This window comes from Strigops habroptila, chromosome 13 (genome assembly GCF_004027225.2).
Source record: "Strigops habroptila isolate Jane chromosome 13, bStrHab1.2.pri, whole genome shotgun sequence".
Lineage (NCBI taxonomy): Eukaryota > Metazoa > Chordata > Aves > Psittaciformes > Psittacidae > Strigops > Strigops habroptila.
This window is the reverse complement of record NC_044289.2, coordinates 9,842,531-9,868,595: the sequence shown is the minus strand read 5'-3', so window position 1 is coordinate 9,868,595 and position 26,065 is coordinate 9,842,531. Positions and strand designations below refer to the sequence as shown.

Sequence of the window (26,065 nt, the reverse complement as noted above, 5' to 3'; positions counted from 1 at the left end):
ATGTTCTTTATGCAAGACCATGTTCATGGTGTACATCAGATATCCCTGCTCATTGCAGGGGGGTTGGACTACATGACCTTTGAAGGAACATTCCAACCCAAACTATTCTATGATTCAAAGCAATTCCATTCTATTCTCTAAGATTGATTTGCATTCATGGAAATGGGTTCAGGACCATTTCTATGTTAGCTGAGAATCTGCCTGATTTATTCAGTGTTAGAGTTAGAAAAGTTTCCACTGGATAGTCTACACTTCACTGCGCTGGTCATTTGCTCTGTTCAGTTTTGAATGCTGTGGCTGGGTCACCTCGAAGTCTTCCCTCTAGCACTGAGAATAAGCTTGACTTCCCTAGTCTTTTCTCAAAGCAAATACTAAAGCTGGGGGCTCTCCTAATTTCTCTACTTTATGCAGATTCCCTTGAGTTCATGTAACCTTCCTCAGTGAGGATGTCCAGGGCCAGAAATACTTGGAGATGCGGGCTCAGCACTGGCTGCACAAAGAAGCAAGGCATGTTTTCCACCTCCAGCAGGGTGGCAGGTGTCCTTCCAGAGGGCTGAGGAGGCTCATCTGGTGCATGAGGGTGGTAGGTAAGCAGATGCAGCCCCATGTGCTGCTGCTTGCTCAGATGGATTCCCTGAAGCCTGTTCCTGAAAGCAGCTCTCTGAAGGTAGGGTGGTATGTCAGCACCCAGGGGCTGGCCCAGAGTAGCACACATGCTTTCTGCTCCACACATGCTTGCATTTCCCACTGTGGGTGGTCATAATGTCTTCAACAGCTTACCGCTTCTGGTTCAGGGCTGCTTTTTAATTGATAGGGTGAGGCTTGTGCTTTTGATCCTCCCACATATACTGGAATGCTTGCATACTGGTCCAAGGTAGAGCCTGGCCTGTAGGCAGCAGCTAACTTCCAGATACCATTCCTCAATGAGGAGAAATACTAAGCTCTACCTCTGCCCTTGTTTAGCAGCTTGGAGCACTTCCTTTATGGTATGTAATTGCAGCAGTGGTAGATGTTGCCTTGCCTTCACCAATTTTTCCAAATCAATCTGGAGAATTTAATGGCCTGCTGATGAAGAAAGATGGATGCAAACCATCTGCAGGCTCATGAGAGTGTTGCTGTAATTGTTACACATTACACTGGCTTAGTCTTCATTCATGTTTGCAAGAATTTCATCTACCAAGAGGAGATGAAAACTTAATTTTTCCCTGAGATATAGCGCTCATGGGGGAAAGTCTATCTTGAGAGTGAATCCATTTTTCAGTGGATGTGGATCAGGCCCTTGACACCAGCAGCTCAAAACTGACTTTGAGTATTCACTGTCACTTTTTTTCAGCAGGATATTTATAGGTGTAATTTTCTTGGAAATTTAGAGAGAACTGGAAGTGTCTGAAAATTTGTTAGTCAGCAATTTATGTTGCTGTGGAAACACCTCAGTAGGGCTTGGGAAAACTGTCTGGAGAAAAAGGGGGTTGCCAAAGGTGCCAAGAGCAATGTGCATCTCTTGTTCCTAGCTTCCCTAAACCTGTACATCAGGCACATGCTTCGCAACAGCTATTGTTATCATGAGAGCACACGTACCTTGTGCTCCTGGTCATGATTTCATCTGTAAACCCTCTCTGCTGCTCTTCTGAACTATGGCACATACTCCCTGCCAGTCTTGCCTCTGATTCTGGATGATAGGCTGGGTACCAAAATGGTAACGGAAAGGTCACAGTCTTCCATGAGCTGCCTTCTCCCTGTCTGAATTGTGGCAGGAATCTGGCAAAGGCACTTATCCATGGATGAGCCTAATGATTTTCTCTCACACTGAAGAGGAAAGCTCACCCTTATCTGGCTGTTGTCAGATATTCCCTCTGTCTGATGATGGGAGTCTGTCTATCCATCACATCATTGTTGTTTCCCTGACTGTGGCTCAAGAACTGAAAGGAGGAAGATAATAAAGCTGTATGGGAGGTCCACAAGGTTAACAGAAGACAGAATCTCTCAGGCCTTCAGGAATGCATCACTGGGTTCAGCCACAGGTGAGAGGCTGCTTGGTGAGTTGTGGTTCCCTGTAGGTTTGCCTGATCCTTAAACCTGCATAGGATCCCTGAGAGATCAGCTAGTAGCCCTGTAGAGAGAATTGTAGCGATGGGAGTGGTAAGAGGATTTATTCATCTTCATCATCACAGGGTTTATGCATCTTCATTTCCCTCACGTTGGGAGCTAAGACCCTGGGAGCTAAAACAGTAGGAATGGTTCCCATGTCCTGTGAGATCTGTAGGCATATGCATGGTGCTCTGGCTCTTGGCTTCTGCAGCTGTAACTCATCCAAGATGCTGTCACAGTTAGTTGTGAGTTGTCTAAAGCAGATCAGTTGGCAGTCTAACTTTTCTTGCAGAAGCAAAAATTGGTTTTGCTCCCTTTGGACCACATTGCAAAAGACTGTGCAACTGGACTGTGTAGTCCTCATAAGAGATGTTACTTGGGTCATCTTATTCAGAGACCTGTTATTATCATAGCACCAAACATATGGAGGTGGAAAGATGTCATTGCTTTGTTTTTGCCTTCAAGACAGTGCTTAAATAAACAGCAGTTACACAATTTTCCCATAGCTGAGCTTTTTGTACCTAAGTCAAGGCAGTGATTGTAGGTAGGGTTGGTTTCATGCTGAATGCTGATAATCTGTTTTACTGGGCAAATATAATCCCTGGGGTTTTCCTGTGGTGGCTTCTTCTGTCTGATCCTAGTCCACTGAGGGTACAAATAAGCTGTAGCTTTTAGTCTGAACAGTAACACCTTGTGCTTTCAGTTCTTTTCAATTTTTAGAGTTCAAGGCAGTAAGTCAATTCAGAACGGGAATATATCCAGCCCTAACCATTCTATGATTTTATGTAGTCTGGAGTTGAGTCCTATAAATTATAAGGCAAGAAGCAAAACTGAGCATCAGACAACTCCTATCCAACAGACTGACCACATAGGCCAAATATTGCCTAGTGAAAGGTGTCACCTATTGTACATCTAACATGCATTGTAAGTCTGTTTGCTATCGCAGAGTCAACCAAATTATTTGACACAGCATACACATAGCTGGCAATAATTCAAGTGAATTAGGTGTTTGATTGTCCATGTATTTATGCATGAAATGTGAGCACATAGTACACAAGTGAAAGACCTACCTGGAAAGGGGATGTGTAAGGGTGATTTCGAGGTTGACCAAGAAGTAGTTGAAGCCAGTTGTGTTCTAAGTGTCTGTGATTGACCAGTTTGTTGAAAGTGTTCCTTCTGTATTGGTGGAGATCTTACCTACAGGTAGGGAAACAAAAGAATGCAATGTCTTTCCAAAAATATAATCCATATTCATTGCCTGGAATGGGAGTGAATGGACCTTGAATTCTAGATGATGTAGCACTGACATCCAGGGTGACTTGAGGCTTCATCAGGCTCTCTGTCATGAGGGTATATGAAGGTGGAAGGAGCTGTGTAGTTGTTAAGAACTGAGTTGAAGTCAACGATTGAGTTCATCAGGGCTGGCAGAAACTGTCAGATTTTTTTTGCCATAAGCAAGGATTCCTCAGTGTCTTGGCCACAGCCATCCAAATCACCATTTCCACCCCCTTCAGCAAGGGGATGGCATATGACTGATGTCCAGTGGCTATGAGCTGCCTGCATGGATGAGGCCAGGCATTGGAAAAGCTTTTGTGGATCATTTTTCACCCATCTCCCTTTCCAAAACTCTCTGGATTTAAAACATGAATATCAACACAATTATCATTTTTAAAATCTGAATTTCACACATGGAAGTTTCCGCAAGATTTAGCTTTCTGGTGCTTGTGAGCTGCTTTTGTGGCTCCCTTTGCCAATGTACTATTAAGCATTATTTTCATTATCAGCAGAGATACAAAAGGGAATATTCAGTGATAGTCATATTTGGGCTTTTAATGTCAATTTCCTGGACTCATTAGAGATGTTATTAAAAGTCCCTTCAAAATGTTGTTATTTAAAGCCTATTGATCTTTTCTGTCATCCAGATGTCAGCTGCTGCCTGTTTTCTTGAAGGCTCTGAGTCAGACAGTGTTAATAGCAATGCTGTGCTGCAGTTGGAACAGAAATGTACAGCACTTCTATTAATTTTTAATTTGGCAGGGTCACACAGGTCTGTGGAAATAAAGTTTTAGGAAAAGGAACCAAAAAAGCTCTTAACTTGTTTCTCTGCAATGTGTCAGGATAAAATCCTGGTCTGGCTACTGAAAAATAGCTGTGAGGTCTGTAGGCAGCTCTGGTCATTCAGCAAAACACATTCTTTTACCATCCATAGGACAATTAATCTAACTTGTCAAAAATTACTAATGATCTCCACACTGTAGACTTGTGGCCCACATCCTGCAGGCAATAGACTAAAAGGCAGATCCTAACAGAAGACCTGGAGAGTTGGACTTGGGAGTCTGCCTGGGTAAACTTGCTGTGAGGTCCCAGGGCAAAAACAATCCAGGAAAAAAGAAAAGGAGAAGATGCAGTTAACCCATTCTTCCCAAATCTTTGCATCCTCTGCTTGTATCATTGTCAAAGCTTCCACAGTGACTAATTGTGATTTTAATCAACAAAAGAACGCACCTCCTGATAAGAGAATAACAGGAAACTCCTATTTTATGCAATTATTCTTACTGATAAGAAATAAAGGACTCGCACACTGCAGTCTTCTGAACAGGCTGTCTAGAAACATCTCCATCTGCTGAATTGTTTGAGATCAAACTTCTTTTACCCTGTATCTTTACAGGAGCCACTAGTCTTTAGTAATCAAGTCTCCAATACGCTACCTCCTACAGTTACCATAAGAAAAATACAGCACGTTTCTGAGCAATGAAAACTAAATTCCAGTGGAAATACCTTGGTGGAGTTTTACAGCTTGTTTATATAAAACACACTTTAACAGTGAAGGGGGGAAAAACGTTTTCCTCCTGTACTTAATTTCTTTATCTTGTTTACAAGATTTTTCTTCATGTTCTGATTTACTGCATCATTTTTCAAGGATCTGAGTAGGAGCCTTGAAAGATTGAAGAGCTCAGCTGAAGAGAGGAATGTGCTTTAAGGATGTAAATTAAGTTTCTCCCAGAGTTTTATAACTCAAACCTGTGTATAGCTGAAATAGTGTTGAAATAGTAAAAAAAAAGTTAATTTCTAGAGGAGAGGGGAAAAAAAAAATCAATGCACCTTATCCCAAGTAAAACAAAGCAAACTATTTTTCTCTGCATTTACTGCATTGCAAAGGGCAGAGCACTCTGTGGCTTGGTTTTGCCCACAGAACATGAATGCTTGACTGGTCAATGCCTCTCCACGCCCATGACAGCTTCTGCTCTCATCTAAGAAAATAAATGTGACCATTTATGTCATGTAAATTGCATCAATTGAATAAAGCTGTTAAATAGGTGAGGCAGAGTTACAGGTTCTGTTTATTGTAATCCCTGGTATTGCTGCATGCTGCTTCCTACTTGCACTCAGAAATGCCAGGCACGAAAGGAGTCTCTGTGCCGAGAGTTGACTTCTGACAGGTTAGGTCAGTGCTTTGGTTTTTAGCTTTATTTTGTGTCATATTTCTGTGCTGCTTCTTAAGTTCTGTGAAGTGTTTAGACTGGATTTGTGCAGATGGGTGACCTTGCATCTCTTGTGGAAATATATTAATTGTAGAGAAGGCCTTTGGTTTCATCACCTAAGTGATACCCAACTGCAAATAAACATCAGCTTTGTAGATTAGCTGTGACTTTATTAATTTTCAAGTGTCAATTTATTACCTTTTTCCTGTTAAAACAAGGGGAAATGGGCACATTTCAGGAACCACATTCAGTGGTTCCAAAGCTGAGGAGGGGCCCAGAAAGTAGGACTCATTTGTTCTGGGTCTAGTCCTACAAATGCTTAGTCAAGTGAAAAGACCCAGTGAGGACAAGGAACTGCCAGCACAAATGAGTCCTATTTGGTAGATAGGACTTAGGAGGACCAGGCTTTGCTTACAACACTGGAACAGTGATTTCTGTGCCACTTGGTAGTCAGATTGCACCAGATGTGTCTGACTCATTGCATCCATGAGATTGTAATGCACTCACATTATCTCTGGCAGGCAGAGGTGTGGATCAGACCAGGAGTCTTCCCCTTTGTGGACTTCAGGAACTCTGCACAGCAGAGATTAAACTGGGGTCTGTTTCTCTGACCTCTTTGGCTTCTTGATAATTGCCATGTATAAAGCAAAGTCAGTGTGACTGTGTGATACAGGCAGCACTTGGATTGAAGAGATCCAGACAGTGTAATCAAAAATCAGTTGCTTTTTCTCTTAATGTTGTTACCAGTGTCAGCTAAAAGCTTGGCTAATGTTGGCAATAGTCAATCTGTTTTCCATCTGGGCAACTGAAATTTCTGAAATGTATATTGGTACTAAACCAATTGTGTTTCAAGTTTCACCTGTTGCAGTCAGATCCTAAAGCATGTTCAGTTTATTGGAGAGATTCATTTAAAGCCAAGGTTTCTTACGATGTGCAGAAAACTGGTAGTTTAAGGACCAGTTATAGTAAGTGTATCTGATTTCTTTTGCGGCTGGTATAGCTCATTACGGAGCCTGATTAGTCAGAACAGTTTATGTCTGGGTGCAGTGTAATATTTTTAAGTACCATATTTAAGCATGCTCTTGAATTTAGAGACCTCTCAGCATCCTGTTTAAGCAGCATATATGCCACTTCAAGATTTGCTTTGCTTTTCTTTCTAAAATCTGGGGAGAGATTTAGCAGAGGGGCAAATGTGTGGCCTGGATAACTGCATTGAAGAAACTGTACTGAAGACTGTTCCCAACTCTTCTGTGTTGTACGGGGTCACAAGGGGACAAGTGGTGCCGTGACACATTGGAGCCTAATGCTTCAACTTGCATATGACCCATTTGCAATTGCTGACTCACAGAACAGCTTGAGTGACATGACACTTCAGCAAATAAATGCGGCTTCCTTTAGTTGTGGGTGGATTCATTTATCCGGTGTCTTATGCTGCATGGAAGGACAATATCCACTTTATGTCTCTTTTAGGAAACCCATTGTAAAAAAAAAATAATTTGTTTTTCTTAGATTTATCAGTTCCAGAAAATTAAGATGTTTTCTTCATTTCATCTTAATCTTATAAATAGCCACTTGTGAAAAAATCAGGGGGCCTGGATTCTTGCCTGTACAGTTGTAACTGTTGTCTTGTGACTAAAGAGAAGGAGATTTTTCCTGGAGTGCCAGGCTCTTATGTTGAGAACACATTAGCCAAAATGATCAACTTGTGTGAGACAACGATCTGATGGTGACTGGGAAGACTGATCTTGTGGGCTGTGAACCAGGCTGCTGTTTGTGGGGTACGTGTGCACTTCTTGTTTCTTGGAGTAGCATCTCATGCACACTTGGAGATTCCTCATAGGAAGGGAATAAAATAGTCTGTGTTAAAGAAGATAGAAAGTTTCATCTTCTTGTTGAGCCACAGGTTCTTTGGAGTGAGGGAATGCCTGCTGAGAGAAGTCTCTGGCTGTGTTATACATGTTCCTGTTTATCTCTTTCATCCATAAACACCAGCAGCAAAATCCCACAGGTTACAGAAGCAGGAGGCACTGAGCTGCAGCCCAAGTCAGTGAAGGGAGGGAAGGCTGCTGCTGCTGCCTGCTGCTCCTGGAGCCATCTCACAGCATGGCGTGGGCTGCAGGAGAAGCATTGCTGGAGGAGGATGCAAAGGTGCAAGGGCTGAAGGAGGAGGCAGTTGTCTGTGGAGGCAGCTGGTGAAAGCATGAGAATGGAGCTAGTTTGGGAGGAATCTGAAAAGTGAGGCACTGGTTTTGATTTAATGTGGGAGAGGGTCATGTAGCTTATGGAATTGATAGAGGATTTTAGGCATGGTGTTCCTTCTGCTAGAGAATGTGCCTTGTCATTCTGGATTTAAAAGATTCCCAGTAATGCTTTGTGGAATGGGCCTTCAAAGACTTGAGAAAAATTCCAGGTCTGACTTGAATGCAAACCTGTTAAAGGCTTTTCTTCCGCTTTGGGAAAGGAATATGCCTTATCTTGTTCATAGGGTCCCCTCTCATGGCTCAGACTCTCACAAACTACTCATTTATTTTCTCTTAGGAAAAGAAAAAGATTAACTGAAAGTACCAGGTTCATAAAAGTTGGTTGATTTTCTTTCTCTTTCATTGGGAAAACAAAAGACCCAGAGAGAAAACCACTAGAAGCTTTTTATTAAAGTATTTATCTTTCCTATTTTCTAAATAAGACTTTTGGTCACTTTGAACCTTCTCCAGCTTTCATTAAAGATAATAGCATTTTAATGACAACAAGTTTGTTTCCTTTATGCCCTGGGATGAGTCACAGCCCTGCTCTCTATGGAGAGGCAGTATGTGATGGGGTTGTGCAGTGGCTTTTGGCAGAAGAGAGAAGGCAACACCTGTGTTCTCTGTGCATATGGCCTCATCTGAATGAGTGGGAATTCCCAGCTTCTCTTCCAGCCTGACTTCCCCCCATGGTCTTATAACGCAGCATTATATATGAGAGAGGAGAAGGCAGAATAAGCAGATCACACTTTCCATGTGTTGGAGTCTGCTGGAGACACTAGTTTTGCTGTGTCGAGATGAAGTCTTTATCAAGGGTGAATGCTATTGGGGTTTAAATCCAAGAAGGTGTTTGCTCAGCCATAACTGCTCTGCCAAGGTGTGGATTCTCTTGGCAGTACCTTGGGGACAAAACTGGTGACCTGAAAACCAGCAGATGCTTTGGACCTATTTGGTCATTCAGTGGGCCTCTAGAGAAGACTGCTGCCCTCTGCTAGTGCACTCTCTGCGGTCCCTCTGCAAAGCTGATGTGGTTCTCCTCTTCAGAGCCAGCTCAGGGTGAGTTTTACAAGGGTGCCAATGGCACATCTGAAGAGGTGTGCAGCAGTTGCTGGCCTCCTGATGCAGAAAAGTTCAGTTCTAACAAGAAGGGATTTTTTTTTTCTCGATGAGATGCTTTTTGGTCCATGAGTCAATAGCTCAGTTCAGGTGTGCTGGCCAAAACTCCCTTGAGTCCTAATGCGATCCCATCCCTTTGTCAGAGTATAAGACTGTTCCTAGGTGGAGTTTAGGACTGTTTGGTTCTTTACTTTGGCAAAAGACAGAAAAATCTTAAATACATGGGCTTGTAATCTGATTTTATTTTAAATTTTCTTTAGGAAAATCTGAAGCTTGTTTGGAATCAACTCTTCTCCCATGTTCCTGTGTTCTAAAAACTAGCAGATGTGCACAGAAGGGGAATGGTGCTAAAAGGTCTTTCCACTTCTATTGTAAGATCTCAAAGAACACTTTGAAGGAAAGTATCACAGTACAGAGTTTGAAACTCCTCCAAGTAAAGAGGTGTTAGGACCCCTGCAGATGTATTCTGTGCTTACTGGTTTTGACAAAAGAAAATTCCACCTGAATCTTTTCTTAAATAAGCCTTTTTTAAGACTCAATGCTCCACCTTCATCCCTTTCCTGATCCCTCTTCCTCCCAACACTTCTTTAATGATGGCTTTCTGCACAGGGTGCCTTGGGGAAGCAGGCAGACAGGCATTTTAAGAAAGCTGGAGCAGGTATGGAAGTAAATAAGCCAGCTCCTCTAGTTCTTACTGTTATTATTTTGAGTTTATCAAAAGAAAGGAAAAGACTGAATTCTTGTATTACAATATTTTCATACATGAGACTCTTCTCTTTTTCTCATCACTAAGAGCTTGTTATCTGCCTGTGTGAATTTGTTTCATCTTGGCCTTAAGTGCATGAATTCATACTGTGAGTGGGGTGCATGAGAAAGCAAGAGCACATCCACAGCAGTGATTTCTTTTGTTGTCAAAGGTTAGCCAACCTCTCTGTGACTCAAACCACTGGCCAGGCAGCCCCTCCTGGCAGGGTGGCTCTTCAGCTTGCAGGGTGGATGGTTAAGGGACAGTTCAATGGAGATCTATAAAATCCTGAGTGGCCTTGAGAAAGTAAATGAGAATTGATCGGTCCCTGTCTCTTCCAATACAAGAACTAGAGATTTAAATTAAATTAGCTGATGGTAGGTTCAAAACAACTTTGTGCCTTGTGCTCTGTGGCATTCTGTCATGAGAGACTGTGGGTGTTGAAAGTTCACGTCGGCTCAATATGAGATGGGAGAGAATTTGTGTAAGACATGGACTGAGGCAAAGGTATCACCTATTAGGAAATCCTGGAGGTGAAATTACCAGAAATGTGAAAGTATTCTGGGAAATACTACTCTACATTTATCCTATCTAATATTCTGTCCTGGGCATCTGCTGTTAGCCGCTATTGAAAACAGATGCTGGGGGGAGATAGGTCTTTGTTTTGACTCAATGCAGCTTTTCTAGTGGATGAAAAAAAGCTGAGCATTTATCAGCTGTAGTCTGAGTTCAAAACCCAGTTTCTGCTCTCTGCACTGGTATGGTTAGATCAGTTCTGAGGAGGAGTAAGACGACGCTTTGCACTAGCTTGTGCAAAGGACATCTTTGACGTGTCTTAGGAAAAAGCTGTGCACTGAGATCGATTGTTGAGAGCTGAGTCTGGCAGGACTAAGACAGCAGAATCCTCTGGGTCTTGGATGTAATGAATGGCTGAGATGCTTCAAAGATTTCCTATTGCCAAGGCATGGGGAAGGGAGTTAAGCACTTGAATGAAACAAACAGTAAAACCTCAGGTGGATGTTCTTGAATGGAGCCATTGAATGGCTTCAATGGAATAGCCAGGCAGGGTAAAATCCTCAGAGACAGCCAGGTGTTTCTTGCACGTGTTCCCTGCTTTTCCTGTGCTGGAGGCACTTTTTCTATGTGCCACACAGAGGGAAGGATCTGGGATGGGAAAACATTCAGCAAATTGCAGAATCGGGTAAGTGCAGTGAACACAAAACCACAGCAGTTCCCTTGGCCTTGGCATGAGGCCAGCTTACTCCTCTGCTGCCTGATCAGTCAGGCACAAGCATAATGTACAGTCTGAAAGGGAGAGTTAGTTAAGAGTAATGTAGGGCAGTTCCGTCTCTGGATGCATGTTGGTGGTCCTCTCCTCTGCTGCACTGTCTCCAGTTCAGGCAGGCAGGGCATAAGAGCAAATCCTGCTGCTTACCCAGAGCACCAGCCTAAGAGGAAATGTAGGGCTTGTGTCAATGTAAATATTGTTGAAAATGCAACGACCTGTTTCAGAGGATGCTGAAGCATCTGCTGGGTTTCCTCGTGTTGGAATTTTGCTGCTTTTATTAGATAAGTGAGTTGTAAGAAGCTTGAGCATTGCCCTAGCTTTTCTTTGACAACATTAAAGTTTCTGAGGATTTCTCTACTTCCGTGATGATATTTAGAAGCTGAGAACAAAGCTGCTCTGTGCAACTGGAATTCCTCCTGTGCACCTCTATGCCCAGCAGGACTTTGTTGGTTTAGGACCACGTGTGCTAAAACTCTCACCAGTAAAGCCTGGGAAAGTGTGTCCTTGCACGGTCTGGGTTTGAGCTAGGAAAGGCAGCAGACCACAGAACAGACTGTGCTGCAGAAATTGTTTTTTCAAGTTAGTACCTGTTCACAGCAGCAGAAGTGTAGGTGGAAATATTGACCTTTGCCTTCTTTTGGGCAAGTATTTTTGTCACTGCTGTTGATTTGCGTCATGTTCTGGAAAACTTGCGTGAACTGGTGGTGCTTCTTGCTGAATTATAATGAACAAGCAAAGCAGCTGTTGTGATAGCCTGGGAGAAGGGTTTGAATGAAGTGGCAGCCGGCTCTTCTGTGGCCTTCACGTATCTGTAGAAATCAGCTCCAAGAAATCAGAGCACTTGGTTGGCTGCTTTCCTCTGATGCTTTTACAGACTTGGCTGTGACAATGGAAAGTAAAATCAGACACTCTAAACCAGAATCTTTTTTGGTTTTGGGGGGATCCTCCATACTGATAGCTTTGCTAGTTTCCTTAGTGCTGGAATGCACAGGAATCCAAGTCCTGCATAGAGGCAAAGGGGTGAACACTTGGGAATAGGGTAAATCCTACTTAAAAACCTGTTAAATCCTGCCCCAAATACATAATTATTTTTTTGGGGGGGATGAGGGGAAGCGTGAAAGTTATGGCAAAATAACGTTTAAGAAGGGGCTGGTATTGGACAGCATTCCCCATTCCACAGATGGGTGGATCAGCCATCACGGATTAACTATCCATAGTGAAAGTGAGAGTAAGGTTCCCTTTGTCCCTTGGAAGGGACTTTCCATCTGCAACATCCTCCCACCCCTCAGAGTTAATGAAGGGAGTAGGAGGGCCTCTGGGAACTGGGTCAGTGGCAGCTCCAGCACAGTGCAGCTTAATTAAGCGAAGGAAAATAAGCAAGAGGGCAGGACCCCTATGTGGCCATCCAGGAAAGCAGCTGCGTTGGAGCAAGCAGATAAAGCTGCATTTCCACCTGCTCTACCAAGCTGCCTCTCGATGTTCCCGAAGGCTGGAAGACACAATCTCCACTGCAGAGGACAGCCCTGTAAGCTGTTCTACTTCTGAAGCTCTCATTGTAAGATGGACTAGCCACATTTCCTTTCTGCAGAGCACACTTGCTTGGCTCTAGTATTCCTCATAGGGCCAACAGTCCCACTTTTAGGCTCTGCAACTGTCTTGTAAGAAATCTGTTGCTGGGCTGACGTGGTCCAGCATGGCTTAGGCTGTGTTTTCCTTGGCTTCTTTAACATTACCATCTTTAGAGCCTGTCAGGGAAAAAACCCAACCCAAACAAACCCTAAAAAATCCCATAGGGCTATGTCAAACCAGAACAAGGGAGAACTGTTTTCAGGCTGGGAATGTAAGATGAGCAACAAAGTTTGCTCCCAAGACCTTTAGGTGTGGATGGATTGAATATAAACCCTATTGAGATGCATGGACCCAGATCCAATTTTCCAAACAGCACAGGGCCAGTCAAAATTGCAGTCTTTATGTGGACACATTGCTTTCTAAAGTTAATTTTGATACAGTCAATTCTCTGTGACTCAGAATGATGTGAAGGTATTCCTCCTACCTTAACCATTGTTGGCAGGGGGACTTGGAGCATGGCAGTTGGACAGAAGCACCTGGGAAACGTGCTTTGGGGCTCTGTTACTGACCCTCTGTTAATTGCACAAGAGCTGCACAGGCCTCTGGTTTGCATTGACTAATTAGCTGAGTAATGCAATCTCCTTTTAAACGTTCTTTCTCTTCTAGATCAAGAATGAGACATACATTGATTAAATGACTTAGCCAAGGTCACATAGTGAGTGACTCATTGGCAGAGGCAGGAGTTAACACCTGGTATTGTTAAATTCCTGCTTCCCAGACCCCGTTGCCTCTTATTTCTAAGTACGCTTCTCTTTCCTCTCCTGGCCCTTTTGCCTCTTGCCCACTGCAGGATTTGTTACATGTGCGATTTCCAAGGTGACAATATCTGACGGCTGCCAAGAAAATGAGACGTATGCCCTTTGCTACAGACTTCTATTGACATACTCAGAAGCTAAAGTTCCTTTTATTTCTTATCTTTTTGAAATACTTTACCATGTTATGCCTGAACTGGTGTGGTGCCAGGTCTCCTCTGCTCCCATGCCTCCAGCATTGCACATGATGGTGTTAGCCTGTCCTCTAATATTATTTTGTGTTTTTTCTAGAAGCATCTTTGCTGCAGTCTCTCTGAAGTGGGAACACTCTGCCCATACCCACTGTTAGTAGAATAGCATCATCAGTTGCAAAAAAATCGGTGGGTGGGTTTTATAAATCCCAGTTCAGCGTTGAGCAAGGTATAACATCTGTTGTGATCAATATTTTAGAGTAAGCCTGTTTGATAAAAAGTTTCAGTAAAGCCTTCAGCTTCCTAGTGAATAGCTAAATAATTCACAGAGGTGGCTCTAATCGCTTTAAGCTTCTTGTGTTCGAATGTAAGCAAAAAATTTGGAGTAATTCTGTAGAGAGGCACTATAGCCAGCTGGATTGTGTTTCTTAAAAGCTGCTATACTGGGAGTGAAGTACTTTCAGGTTTTGAATGGCTCCTGAGGCATGCTGAAGTCAAACCTGGCAAAAAATGGTCTCTTATAATTTGTTTTTGATGGTAATCTTTGTGATAATTTGGCTGGTAAGTGCTAGCAGTGAGGAAATGATACCTTTTAGCTTTAAAAGTCTGCAGAAATGGAACTATTTGATGCACGGGCACTAGGCGATGCCACGAGGGTTAAGGCAAAGCAGCATTGTGGTCGGGAGAACAAGGGGCATTTATTTGTGTGAAGGGTTCCCGTGGCTGTCAGCCCGTCGTGGGGCACAGGGTGTAGCTGCCGCACCGCACAGCGCCGGGGTGAGCGGCCGCCCGGCTCACACACCTGCCCGTGTACAGCCGTGGGGACCGGGCTCTGCCTCTGCCCGGGCTGGGCGCGCCGGTGGCCCGGCCCGAGGAGCCGTTCGGGTGGTGGCACCGGGGCCCCGCCCGGTCGGCTCCGCCGCCTTCCCCCGGGGCGCGGGGTAGGCGGGCCGGCTCCTTCCCCCTCAGCGCCCACACCCAGCGCCTTTAAGCCGGCAGCCGGGCCGGGCGGCGGGGCGCGAAGGCGGGCGGAGGCGCCGTGCCGCCATGGCGGGCTGCCCCCGCTGGGCCGCCGTGCTGGCGCTGCTGGTGCTGCCGGCCCTGCCCCGCCGCGCCGCCGCCGGCTGTGCCGCCCGCGGGCTGTGCTGCCCGGGCCGCGACCCCGCCTGCCTGAGCACCGGCCGCCGGCCCGACGGCTCCCACGGACCCTGCTACTGCGACCAGGCCTGCGCCCGCACCCTCGACTGCTGCCATGACTACGCCGAGGCCTGCCCAGGTGAGTGGCCGGCGGGGCTGTGACCGTCCCCAGGGGCTGCCCAGGGGCTCTGGCTGTATTCATGCTGCCTAGCTGCCGGGAGAAGCAGAGGGGCAGGCAGCGTGCAGGTGGCAGAGAGAGCGATGCTGCAGACACTGTGCTTCCCCCCTGGGTTGTGGCTCTCAGGGATGTGAGGTCCCCAGCAGCAGGTAGCTGCCCCGTAACGTCAGGATGCAGCGTGTTTGTGCAGGACAGAAAGTGAAACAGGACGTTTCTTGGCTGAGTCAGAGTCTCTCAATCCCTTTTCCTCTTGTGGATTGAATTACTGTGGATCGGATCAGATCTGCTGCTCCTGTTAGTCCATGCTTCCCTGCAAAAGGCATCAACAGCAGCAGCCACAGCGTTTCATGTGGTCAGAGCCTCAACAGCAGTGCCCGTGCAGCTGAGTGCCGGGGTTCCTGGGCAGCGCTGCCTTTCCCGGGAGCACAGCAGCACTCCCTCCGTAAGCGTCTTCTGTTAAAGCGTGGATGTGAATTGAGGAGGTGAGTTATTTTAGCGAGTGGTACAATCGCATATTCCCTTCCCACAAACAGCATCCTCAAAGTGTCTTACCTGCTCACATAATGGTTTTTTCTCTTTTTTCGAACATGCATCTTTTTTCAAACAAAGCTGTGCCTTAGCACAGTTTTGCTGTAGGCAGATGGGCAGACATTCCTGCGATTTAATTGCATTTTTCCTTTCAAGAGAGAGCTGGAAAATGGGTGGAAAATAAGTTTGTTGCAAAGTGATTTCAACAAGCTGTGTCTGTGAATGAGGACAGGCTGGCAGGTTGCAGACCAACAACTCCTAAGTGCAGCAGAGAGCATCGAAGGGGTGCCCACGGGATCCCATAAACCTGCCTCACCTCTGTCCTGGTGCAGGGGTGCAGCGTGGCTGTCCTGCCGCTGGGGCTGGATGCCTCATAGCCTTTAATATCGGAACATGATTGGGTACTCCTTCATTACCACTGTGTCCGAATCCTGCTGCTCTCGGCAGTCATCAGGGATAACTGGGATAGACAGGGACTCCTCGTGTCTGTTCTTCATGTTATGGAAGAGTACTAAGACAAACGTGCTCGCAGGCCCTTGTTGCGCACTGTGAGGGGCTGGCAGAGGGCAGTCACTGATCCCTTTTTGTGCTGGGCACCTTGGCAGCAGTGCCAGTGTCCCAGCTGCAGCCCTGGCTGTGCTCGCTCAGCCCGGTGCCATCCTGTGGCTCACCGGGGGAATAGCAGCATCTTGCTTACGGAGATCAGGCGGGGAAGCTGGGTTTGTGCAGAAGGAGATATTTCTGCGTTATTTCTTGTGATTCGTTGTGCTGGATGTAAGGGACATAGTTCTGCTTTGCCTTGTATTGCCTTCGTTACCTGGCCTTTTTTTGGTAGTTTTCTTTCTCCCACCACTGAAGAGTTACTTTAATAAACTGACTTGTAAACCAAAATACTAAGGCAAAGACATTAATATCTGACACCAAACAAAACTGCAGAGAGGAGAACATTCCAAATAAATCAGATGCACAAGAAGAATCTAGTGTTGGGTAGCCTACAGCCCTAGGCTTTTTATATTTTTGTGGTGCATTGCTGCATATAAGAAATATCTCAATTACTCAGATAATTGATTTAATGCCTAATACTTGAATAGGTTAAAAAAGCTGCTTGTGTTACTTTAGACAAAGAGCAATAGCATTTGAAAGATCTTCCTAAAGTTTCTGAAGACCAGGGCAGTTTCAGTTGAGGTTAATGCAGTAATTAGGGGTTATCTGTGTCCTGTGGGACAAGTATTAAGCTGCTCAGAAAAGCTGGGATTCGCAGCAGCATTTAGGAGCTTATGTCCCAGTGAAATCAGTGGGACACAGGCTTTTGAATACCTTTGTAAATCGAAGTGTGAATGTCTGTTACTGTAAGATGCTGGGCATAGTGGCTCTTAATGGATTTGACTTCATTTACTTCTAAAACTTAGTTCACCCAGTGGAAGTCCCAGTTTGCAGGGGGGGCTTGCAGTGGTATAGGAGAAGGAGGTGACTGGCCCCTGGATGGCTGGAGCTTCAGGGCAGGTAGTTTTCTGGGAGCAGAGCCCCCTGGGAGCTGCCCAATACAACTGTGGGACAGGTGTGAAATGATGAAGATTGTTCTGAGGTATGTTGAAAAGTATCATTTCTGGAGCAGGCATGTCGCTGGTATCAATTCTGTAACCTTCCACACCCCTGTTTGTTACTCTTCCTCCAGTTATCCCCTGTGTCGTGTCCCAGTGGAGTGCCTGGAGTGGCTGTGCAGAGCCTTGCAAGACAACATATCGTGTTCGAAGGAGACATGTCATCCAGGAGGCGAGGAATGGAGGAGAGGCATGCCCTCCTCTGGAGGAGAGGGCTGGCTGCGTGGAGTACTGGACTCAGCAAGGAACAGAGTGCAAACAGTCCCTGAGTAAGTCCACTGAAAACGTAAGTGTCTGGATAATGAGGGGAAGGACTCTTGTTTGGGTCAGCAGAGCTGATCTTTCTTCACTGTATTTGAAAAGAGCTGTCTTCAGACATCAGCATGTTTGCTCTGGGCCTGTCTGGTGTAATTGAGAAGTGAGCTTTTCACACTGAGGCTTACAGATGTCCTTCCCAGGACAGTGTTTGAAGGCAGTGCCTGCTGTTTGCTGTGGTCTGCTGTGTTTCAAAAGTGAAATACTACAGGCCTGTTGTAGAGGCCTATACTACAGGCCTCTTGTATACAAGTGTGAATCTCTGGCAGTTTTAAGTGGGTGTTGAGCACTTTTTAATGTCTTTTTTAAATTTTATCAGTCACCTGCAAAAAGTCAGGAAGGAGCAATACCCATCAAAGGCATGATAAGACTTCTCTGTTCTAGAGCAGAGTGCAGGCAGATGGGACTCCCAGCTAGTTTCTGGAGAAAAAGCCTGATTACAGTTTGTTCAAATCCAGTTTTCATGACACACCTGTAATAATTTTAGAAGAACTGCTTGTCATTTTTGTTGTTCTGGGGTCAAAATCTGTCCAGTCTGGATGTTGGCTACAACTGACTTCAAATCTGTTGAGAGTTGGTATTAAGTGAATATTGTCTCCCCTCTCTGTCTTTTTAGTGTGCCTGCTAAGTAGGCTTACACTGCTCATGCAAATATTTGGCAACAAACATTCTTTTTTCAGTGAAACGGTTGATCGTCATGGATAATACGAAAATACAAAGTTATCATTGTTTTTATTTCCTGCTGAAGATAAAACCATATGACATTAAAGGCCCATCTTTGCTGTTTTGCAGGCGTAAATAGCCTTAGTGTTTACCACTTATACTATGTACTCTCTCTTTGATATACACAGTCCCAGCGTTAATAACAACAGGAGGGTTTGGAAAAGCGAGGAAAAAAAGAGCTGCAGCTGATGGCAACGAAAGAGCAGGGTAAGTCAGAGGCTCAGCACAGGGGCTCAGTTATACTCCACCTTCAGTGTTTCTGTGGTTGCAGTTTTGGGTCCAGCTTTTTGCTGGTCAGAATTTGTGTTCCCCAGAAGAAGGGCAGCACTTCACTAGAGCAGGATGCTGCTCTCCCCTCAGGCACAGCAGGACCTGCAGTGTGTCTGAAGGTTGTGGGTTTGCTTTGATGTAAGGCCAGTACAAGGCTGAGATTTGGCTCATGGCATCACTGCTGTTTAAGGTTGTGTGATCAATAAGCCAAAGACCATTCATTTCAGCTCTTCCCAATGTGGAATCTGGTGCAGTTTGCACTTTTTAAAATAAATGGGCTGAATTCTCAGGGGGCAGAATTTGCTCTCTGATTGCATGGGAAGCACCTTTCCCATTTCACCCCCCTTGCTGTAACATTGCCTGTTTTCCCCTGCAGCACTGTTGCACAGCACATGTACAGGCAGGGTTGTGCAGAAAGCTCTGTTGTAGTTTATCTTGTGAGGCACAGCCATCTCTGTGTGGGCTGCTCTACGTCCAGACTGGTGCCCCAAACACATGGGAGCTGGCATCAGCCTTCCCTCTTCTCCTCTTTCCCAGTTGGGGTCATTGCTAGCAGTGACACAGTGGTGATGGGAAAGGTTATCTTCCACCCTGTAGCCCCTCATACACAGCTTTGCAAGCTAGATGTTCCCAGGGGTTCTTATTGCAGTCCCTGGTGGTTTGCCTGTTTCTTGCTGAGAGCTGCCGTTCCTGTAAACACTGTGTGAAGTTTCCCAGAGCTGCTCTTGCAGCACGAAGCAGCCATGCATTTGTTGATTTATTTTCCCACATGCTGTTGTATGGGTAAGCATTTCCATAGTGCTTGGATGCATCCATCCCCCTCACTAGAGTGTCTGAAGGGAAGAACATCTGTTCAACCTAAGCCTCCCTTGTACTCTTCATTAGTTGAGCCTTCTCCCTCTAAAATTCAAAAATGTGAGCACAGCTCTATTGCATGTGTATTCATCCTTGCTGTCCTTCCCTCAGATAAGACAAGGAAGCAAACTGCTCACATGGTTCAGTGTGCTCCTTGAAGGTGTTTGGACATCCTCATGATGATTGATACAGAACCAGTCTAGACTAGAACCCGATTCTCTGCTGGGCTTACAGATGATTACAGAACTTCCTTGGTTTTCCCCTCCAAACAAGGCCAGTTCTTTTGGGCTGTCCTCTTTGGTTTTGGTTTGGTTAAAGGCAGAAGCACAAACAAGTCTGAGCAGGGCAGAAGTGCTATGTGATCTGGTAGTCCTCCCACTGAAATATGACGACGTTACTCTGCCTTTTAGGAGGGAGATCATCACAAGGAAAACCTGAATTTTAGCTCCTGTATCAAGTTGCTGCACAAAACCCATTACAAGTAACAGAGCAGATGACAAAGTGGTGCAACAAATGGATACCAGACTTGGAATCAGAAAATCTATCTGTGGGATTTTCTTGGCTTTAGTCAAATGCTTGACCACTCTGTCTCTATTTGTAAAAACAGATGCCAGTAATACCTGATGTTTTTTGATATGTTAGTTGAAAACACCAACAGAGTAGGTTTAGTTCCCATTTAACCTTGTCAAATGCAGATACACCATATGTTCTGGTTTTTATGACCTTGTGTGCGGGTTAGTTTGTTTTTTGTTTTCCTTAATTAGTGATCTGTGGTCACCCAGTTTATTCACCCAGTCCTGTGGGTGGGTGGGCTCTAATCCGGTTACTGAACTAACCTACTTGGTTATTTTGGTTTCAGGTACTGTGTTGAATTCCAGCTTGTGGCCATCACGCCAGGGTGCTTGCACAGCCACCACTCATACACTCACTGGATGCAGTACCTCAGGGAGGGCCACACTGTCTGCGTGGAGTGTCAGCACCCAGCTTTAGACTCCAGAAGTCTACATTGTTATGGCGATGGCAGTGGAAGCAGAAAGTAAGAGTTTTAGCTTTTGTTTTCATGTAAAATTTTTAATTCTTCTCTCTTGATCTGTCCCAGTTTCGTAATGCTCAGCACACAGGTCTCTGGAGTACTCTACATATATTAACTGGTCTTTGTTGCATACCGTGAGTTTCTTGGGGAGATAAAATGACCTGGTGAAGCTCACACAGTAAGCCAGTGGCAGAGCCAGGACTGAAATGTGGGAGTACCTGCGCTTAGTCTGCTAAATCTCACTGAGTTTTAAGTGGTACACTTGTGGAGCATTTTTGTTTTAAAGACACTCCAGCAATGCTTCTAAGGTTAGCAGTTCTGTCAGATGTCAAATAAAACCAAATCTGTTTCTGATTTTTAAGCACTGGGGATTTTGTTTCTACAATTGACCCTTTATTAGTGTTTCTGGTGAGTGGCAGCTGGCTCAGGGACTTGGGGTATGTGCTGGCACCTGAGGCTGGATGGAAGTACTGTTAAATCTTTGCACTTTCGGCATCCTTTCCCTGGGAAGCTGAAGAAGCTTTGAGGTGATTGATGGGCACCACACAGGTTGTACATATTGGGCATACTCCAGCACAGATGAAGGGAATGGCTTGAAGCTCTGAAACACACCTGTGATAGAGCCTACAACAGAAGAGTTCTGGCTCCCAACCCTCTGCTGTGGTCACTGGAGGCACAGTTTCTGCACTGCTTTTATCCTGATACTTTTAACCCCATTGTTAGTTTATTAAAGACATCCTCTGAAACTGGTTAGCGTCCCTGCCTGAGAAATCATTGCCAATCAGTCTAGGCAGGAATATTTTTAAAACTTATATAAATGTTGAAACAAGCACATTCATTTGAATTAGAAACTAAACTAGGATTGTCAGGCCTCAAGTTCACAATGTATTGCACTACCAGGACTGCCAATAATGGCCTTTTTAGGCAGGGCTTTTCTCAGGCTTTTGGTAAGAGGAAGTCATGTTAGAGGCTTTTCCTTCCCTGCCTCAGCTTGTTACTTGCAAATGTTCCAAAAGCTTTAAGATAACGAAGAAAAAATTAGCTGGTGTGGCCAGGAGTAGCTCTTACCTGCATTCAATGTATAAATAATTATAATAGCTTACAGTAATGTTATTTTACTAAAACCCTGGAGCCAGACAGGAACATCAGATTAAGCAAAATAAAAAAATAGATTCAGGAATTCGTTTCCTCATTGGACTGCAAAAAGAGGAGGCATTTTCATTCACCTGATCTGGTGAACAGCACTGCACATGGAATGGAAGCACAAAGGAAATGGGACTCTGTCCTTTAGGAATGATGATCTGATCACCAGGTGCTGGCAGGCTGAAGGCTGGATTATGGGTAGTGATAATGGAGTTGGGTGGTGACTGGTTCACTGAAGTCAGGACTCAGCCCACATCTCAGCAGATGTTTTAAATCCATCCCAATTGAGCAGAGCCCAGAAACAGTTCTCAGAGCCTTGCCGGACGTCTGTAAGATGAACTGTTGGATCCATTTAGTTACAGGCATGTGAAAACCAGCAGAAAAGCCAACCTTTAACACAGTGAGCTTTTATCCCTCCTGTATTACTGCCTGTAATGTTAAATGAAGTCATGTCTGTGTCATTTTCTAGGCAGGTATGAGCTTTCTATGTTTGTGCCAAGCTGAGGTACTGTGTGTGTTCACTTGGATTCGTTGTCAGGGGAGTAACATAGGCTTGGAGGATAGGCAGGGCTGGCCTGGGCTGGCCTGAGCAGTGGGCAAAGCTCCCATCTACAAAAGGCAATGGAGATGCACTTTAAGCTTCCTTGAACCAGCAGTTCTGGGCAGCTTTGTCAGAGATGAGTAAGTGACTGGCAGGTGGAACAGGAATGATATCTCTGGTCTGCAGCTTTCTCATCATGTGTGTGTGTGAAGCCCCCCTTACATTTCACATGGATCTTTTGGATAACTCCCCACATATCCCCTAAATAGGTAACCTCCAGGGCATGGTCTGGAGTTCTTTATCACTATTTGACCTTTACTGTGGTGGGGTTGATTGTTGTCCAGGGCTGGGTATCTTGCTTGATTTTCTTGATACGAACATCTCAAGTGCAAGTATTTACTATAGGTATTCTTTTATGTGAACAGAGCTATCCCCTAATTTGTTCCCAGATATAATAATCTTTTTTCATTAGGTTGCATGGAGGAAAAAACTGACCTCTCTGATCTCTGAGGAAATAATTGTACTGTTGGTGGGAACAGCCATTGAGTGGGATGAGGGAAATGTCTGTGAAAAGGCTTCTACCTTCTGTTAGAGTAAGTGGCCATATCTGAGCATGCAGCCTTGCAAAGGGAGCAGTTCTCTGAGGGGGTTGCATGGTGAGCTCCTCAGGCTGGGGTGTGCTGGCCAGATAGGGAAGGCATAAAATGTGATGTTTGTAAAGAAAGATGGAAGAGGATGGGAATGCAGCTGTTGCCCCTGAGAAAAGAGGATGGTGCCAGAGCCTAGAATGCAGCGTGTGTTGAGGCTGCCCGGATCTGCTCACAAGTCTCTGGCTGTGTACTCGGTTCACCCTCACTGTGAATTTTTGCTGGTGTAACTCTGCCAGGAGACATGGACAGTTTGTGGTGGCCCCAGGGCAGTGGTGATGCTGCTGACCCCAGCTCTCTGGGGCTGTGTGTGGAAGCATAGACAGCTGCTGCCGTCCCACTCACACCATGCCTGTGCTTTGCTTCTCACCCTGTCAGTTTGGCAGCTTGTGCCAGCATTTAGTTCCCTGAGATATTGTTCCAAGAGTGACTCTCAGGAAGGAAAACATCTGACAGAGTTTAAAATAAACTCAGCAATGCTGGTATATTTTGATGAGTATTTCCTAATTATCTTCTTGTGTCTAAGTGGAGTCTGGCTTTATAAATGCTCCAAGTTAAAGAGAGATGCTTGTTATCTGTGCCTTCCACCTGTCTCCCACTCTGTAGAAGATGCTAGTTGATTTTAACCCCTGCTATGCAAGTGCAGGAGGTTTACCAAAGACCTTGGTTTATGGCCAGATCTGTGGCCATCAAGTGAGGGCACTAGGATAATCTAGCTTGTATTGGCTTCTTTCTTCCAGAAGGTTATGAGATTAAACAAGGCAGAGCATTGAGCTGGGAAAGGGATCTGTTAATTTTGGATCATCTTCTGAAAGATCTACAAATAAAGCACAGACTTGACATCTGTGGAATTGTTACTCAGCCTGTGTCTAGGAGCATCAATTGCTTTACATCATCTGGGGCAAGATGTAGTGGTTGTAGCACAAGAATATCCAGACTGCAGCAGTTTATGCCCATGCTCATGGGGTGGAGGGAGAGAAAGGATGCTTGATTTATAGCAAGCAAAGTCATTATTTGCCTTCCCCACCAGCAAGATGAGAATATGCAAGTTTAGCTTATGTGTTCAAGGAGCAAAGCTCTTTAAAGGTAAAACTGCAGTCCAGAGCTTTGAAGGATATGGGACTGCTCTGTGCACAGCCTGCTTTATCTGGGATCTTAATCCTCTCTGTGCACATTCTGGTATCTTGAAATGACCCCAGCAGAAGAAAAATGCAGTAAGCCTTCTCCAACCATGTGTGATGCATAAACCCCTGCTCTGGAGTATGACATCTCATTAAACCAAGGGCAGGGTTATCTTTGTGGAGCTAGATCAATAATTCCAGTTTCCACAGAACTATAAAACAAGCAGAAGTCAGAGGTCTGTTGGCTATTCTATGAGCAGGGTCTCTGCACAGGGCAAGAATTGATCCAGTTGTGGTATTTATGCTTCTCCAAAGGTCAGGGCTGGGTCACAGTGATGTGAGGAATTCCCTTCAACCCAACTAATGCTAAATCTGGCAGTGCTGTAGCAAAATTTCAGTTTTCTGTCCCACTGTTAGGTCCACCATTGCTTGGACAGCCATTGATTGTGAAAGATAGCCTGTGGATCTGCTGGTTTTAATAAGATATTTCTCTGTTCAGTTTCTGGTTCAATATATTAGATGGACTGCCATCGGAGCAAAAGAGGTGTTGGATTGGGTTGTTGCCTTTTGGCTTTCAGAGGCCTAGTGAAGTAACGGTTGTTCCAGTGGCTTGTGAGGTCTGGTAACCTCCGGCCAACCTGTCATCCAAGAACATGTGTTATTGCGTGGTAGCCTCAGCAAGTGGGAAAAGCTTAGGCAAGTATTTCACTAACGTTGGTTAGCCAGAGGCGCTATTGTATGTCTAGCCGGCCTGCTTGCATAATTCCAGCAAATCTCAAATGGACAATGGGTGGCCAATAGAAGCTCTGCCTTGCTGAGATGAAACAATGGTATTATTTAAAGAAAAATGGGAGAAAGAGGTGTTTTGCTCACTTTGCAACCTGTCAGGCGTTTCAATACAGGAGTTGTGGGGATGTCAATGTGCTTTGTGAGTTGCTCATGCAATGCTGTGCAACCTCGAGTGGATGTTTCTGTGGAATCCTTTTGGACTTGACATCTACAATATGCGCTGCTCTGGGTTCTTCCAATGTTCTTGACTGACTCTGGCTTTACTTTACACTATTATAATCCTATGGGGGTCACTGTGGTTGCTGCTTCTTTACAGCAGTAGAAACGCAGAATTGGGTCCATGGAGTGAAAATGGATGTTAGCAAACTGAATGGGATTTACTGGGTGATTTAAGCCAGATTTAAGTACAAGTGACTGCCCTGCAGTGCTGGTGCAGCACATTAACTTTTCCCCTCTTATGACTGTTTCAGGAATCAGCTGTTGCACTGGCAGGCAGTAGGGAACCCTCGGTGCAAGGGAACCTGGAAGAGAATTCGCCAGCTGGACACTTGCTCCTGTCCTTTCTGTCACAGCTTCTTGTTCATCTAACTTCTCCTGAGAGTCTCAGCAAGCGAGTGTTGTGATGGCTTGTCTGGCACCAGCATGCGGCAGCACTAGGAACCACAACCAAAACAATGACTTCTCCATGTCAGAGGCTATGCCTCTTACTTTTCAAGAGATTTCTGTCTGGACTGGGGCACCCTGAATCCCTTCTGTCTGTGTATACTCCTTGGTTTCCAAAGAAATCGGACTGGCTGTGAAGTGCCAATCTCTTTGTGCCCACGCATCCCTGAGAGAGGTCTGTCTGACCCTGATGACATCTTGCAAATTCCCCCTTTCTTGAGAAGAACAAGAATTCACCAAATAAGAATAAGGACAAAAAAGGCTGTATGAACCCAGGGTTAATTATTATTTTTCTGAAGTCTCAATGAAGAATCAACAATGCAAAATAAGTTAACTCAAGTGCCTTCTTTTCATGGCAATAGCACTTCTTCATGGATGCTTCCTGCTTGTACTGAGATGTCATTGCCTTTTGTTTTCATGCTCCCTGGTCTCATCATTTCATATTGATCCTCAGTCTTACAGAGGGTTGATGGTTGATTTTGTGCTGCTGAGATAATGGCAAAACTTAGCAATGAGCCAGTTCAAATCTGTGAGAATAGAAGGTACCAGGGATAAATTGGACTTGGACTTCAGGTTTCAAGCAGCATCTCTGAGTTGCCCCAAAATACAGTGCAGTCCTGGGGCTATGAATTGGAGGTCATCCCAGCTGCACCAGGAGGGCTAGCTATAGCCTTGTATTTTTGACTGGAAAATATTTGAAGTATTTTCTTTATATTCTGCTGATTTATATTCATACTTTTCTATAAATGAAAATAAAGGAGGCTGGAGACATTCTCCCAGTGTGTATCTGTTTGATTAATCTGTGTACTTCCATCTCTTTAGTTCCTGAACCTGCCTAATTTGTTCCAGCCAATGTTGCAGCTGACTCCTCTGCTCCAGGAGGTAAGACTAGAGGAAAAGTTGCTGCTGTCCAGATCCAGAACTTACAGGTGGGTTTCCAGGATATCCAGATTTACAGGTGGAAGTCCAGCACTATGACCCACCACTATG

General features: G+C 44.9%; 1 protein-coding gene across 2 annotated transcripts; it reads left to right on the top strand.

Moving 5' to 3' along the window:
• LOC115614990 (somatomedin-B and thrombospondin type-1 domain-containing protein-like) lies at positions 1 to 25,849 on the top strand. 2 transcript variants are annotated; one of them, XM_030502556.1, is made up of 7 exons: positions 1 to 587; positions 4,969 to 5,072; positions 16,784 to 16,932; positions 17,050 to 17,244; positions 18,142 to 18,220; positions 19,998 to 20,174; positions 24,883 to 25,849. In XM_030502556.1, exons 3-7 carry the CDS (start codon positions 16,857 to 16,859, stop codon positions 24,998 to 25,000), a joined length of 645 nt encoding a protein of 214 aa, XP_030358416.1. In that variant the 5' UTR covers positions 1 to 587; positions 4,969 to 5,072; positions 16,784 to 16,856; the 3' UTR covers positions 25,001 to 25,849. The 2 variants fall into 2 exon arrangements, with proteins under 2 accessions (XP_030358416.1, XP_030358415.1); XM_030502555.1 differs by lacking the exons at positions 1 to 587; positions 4,969 to 5,072; positions 16,784 to 16,932 and adding an exon at positions 14,528 to 14,807.
• The last annotated feature ends 216 nt before the right edge of the window (positions 25,850 to 26,065 follow it).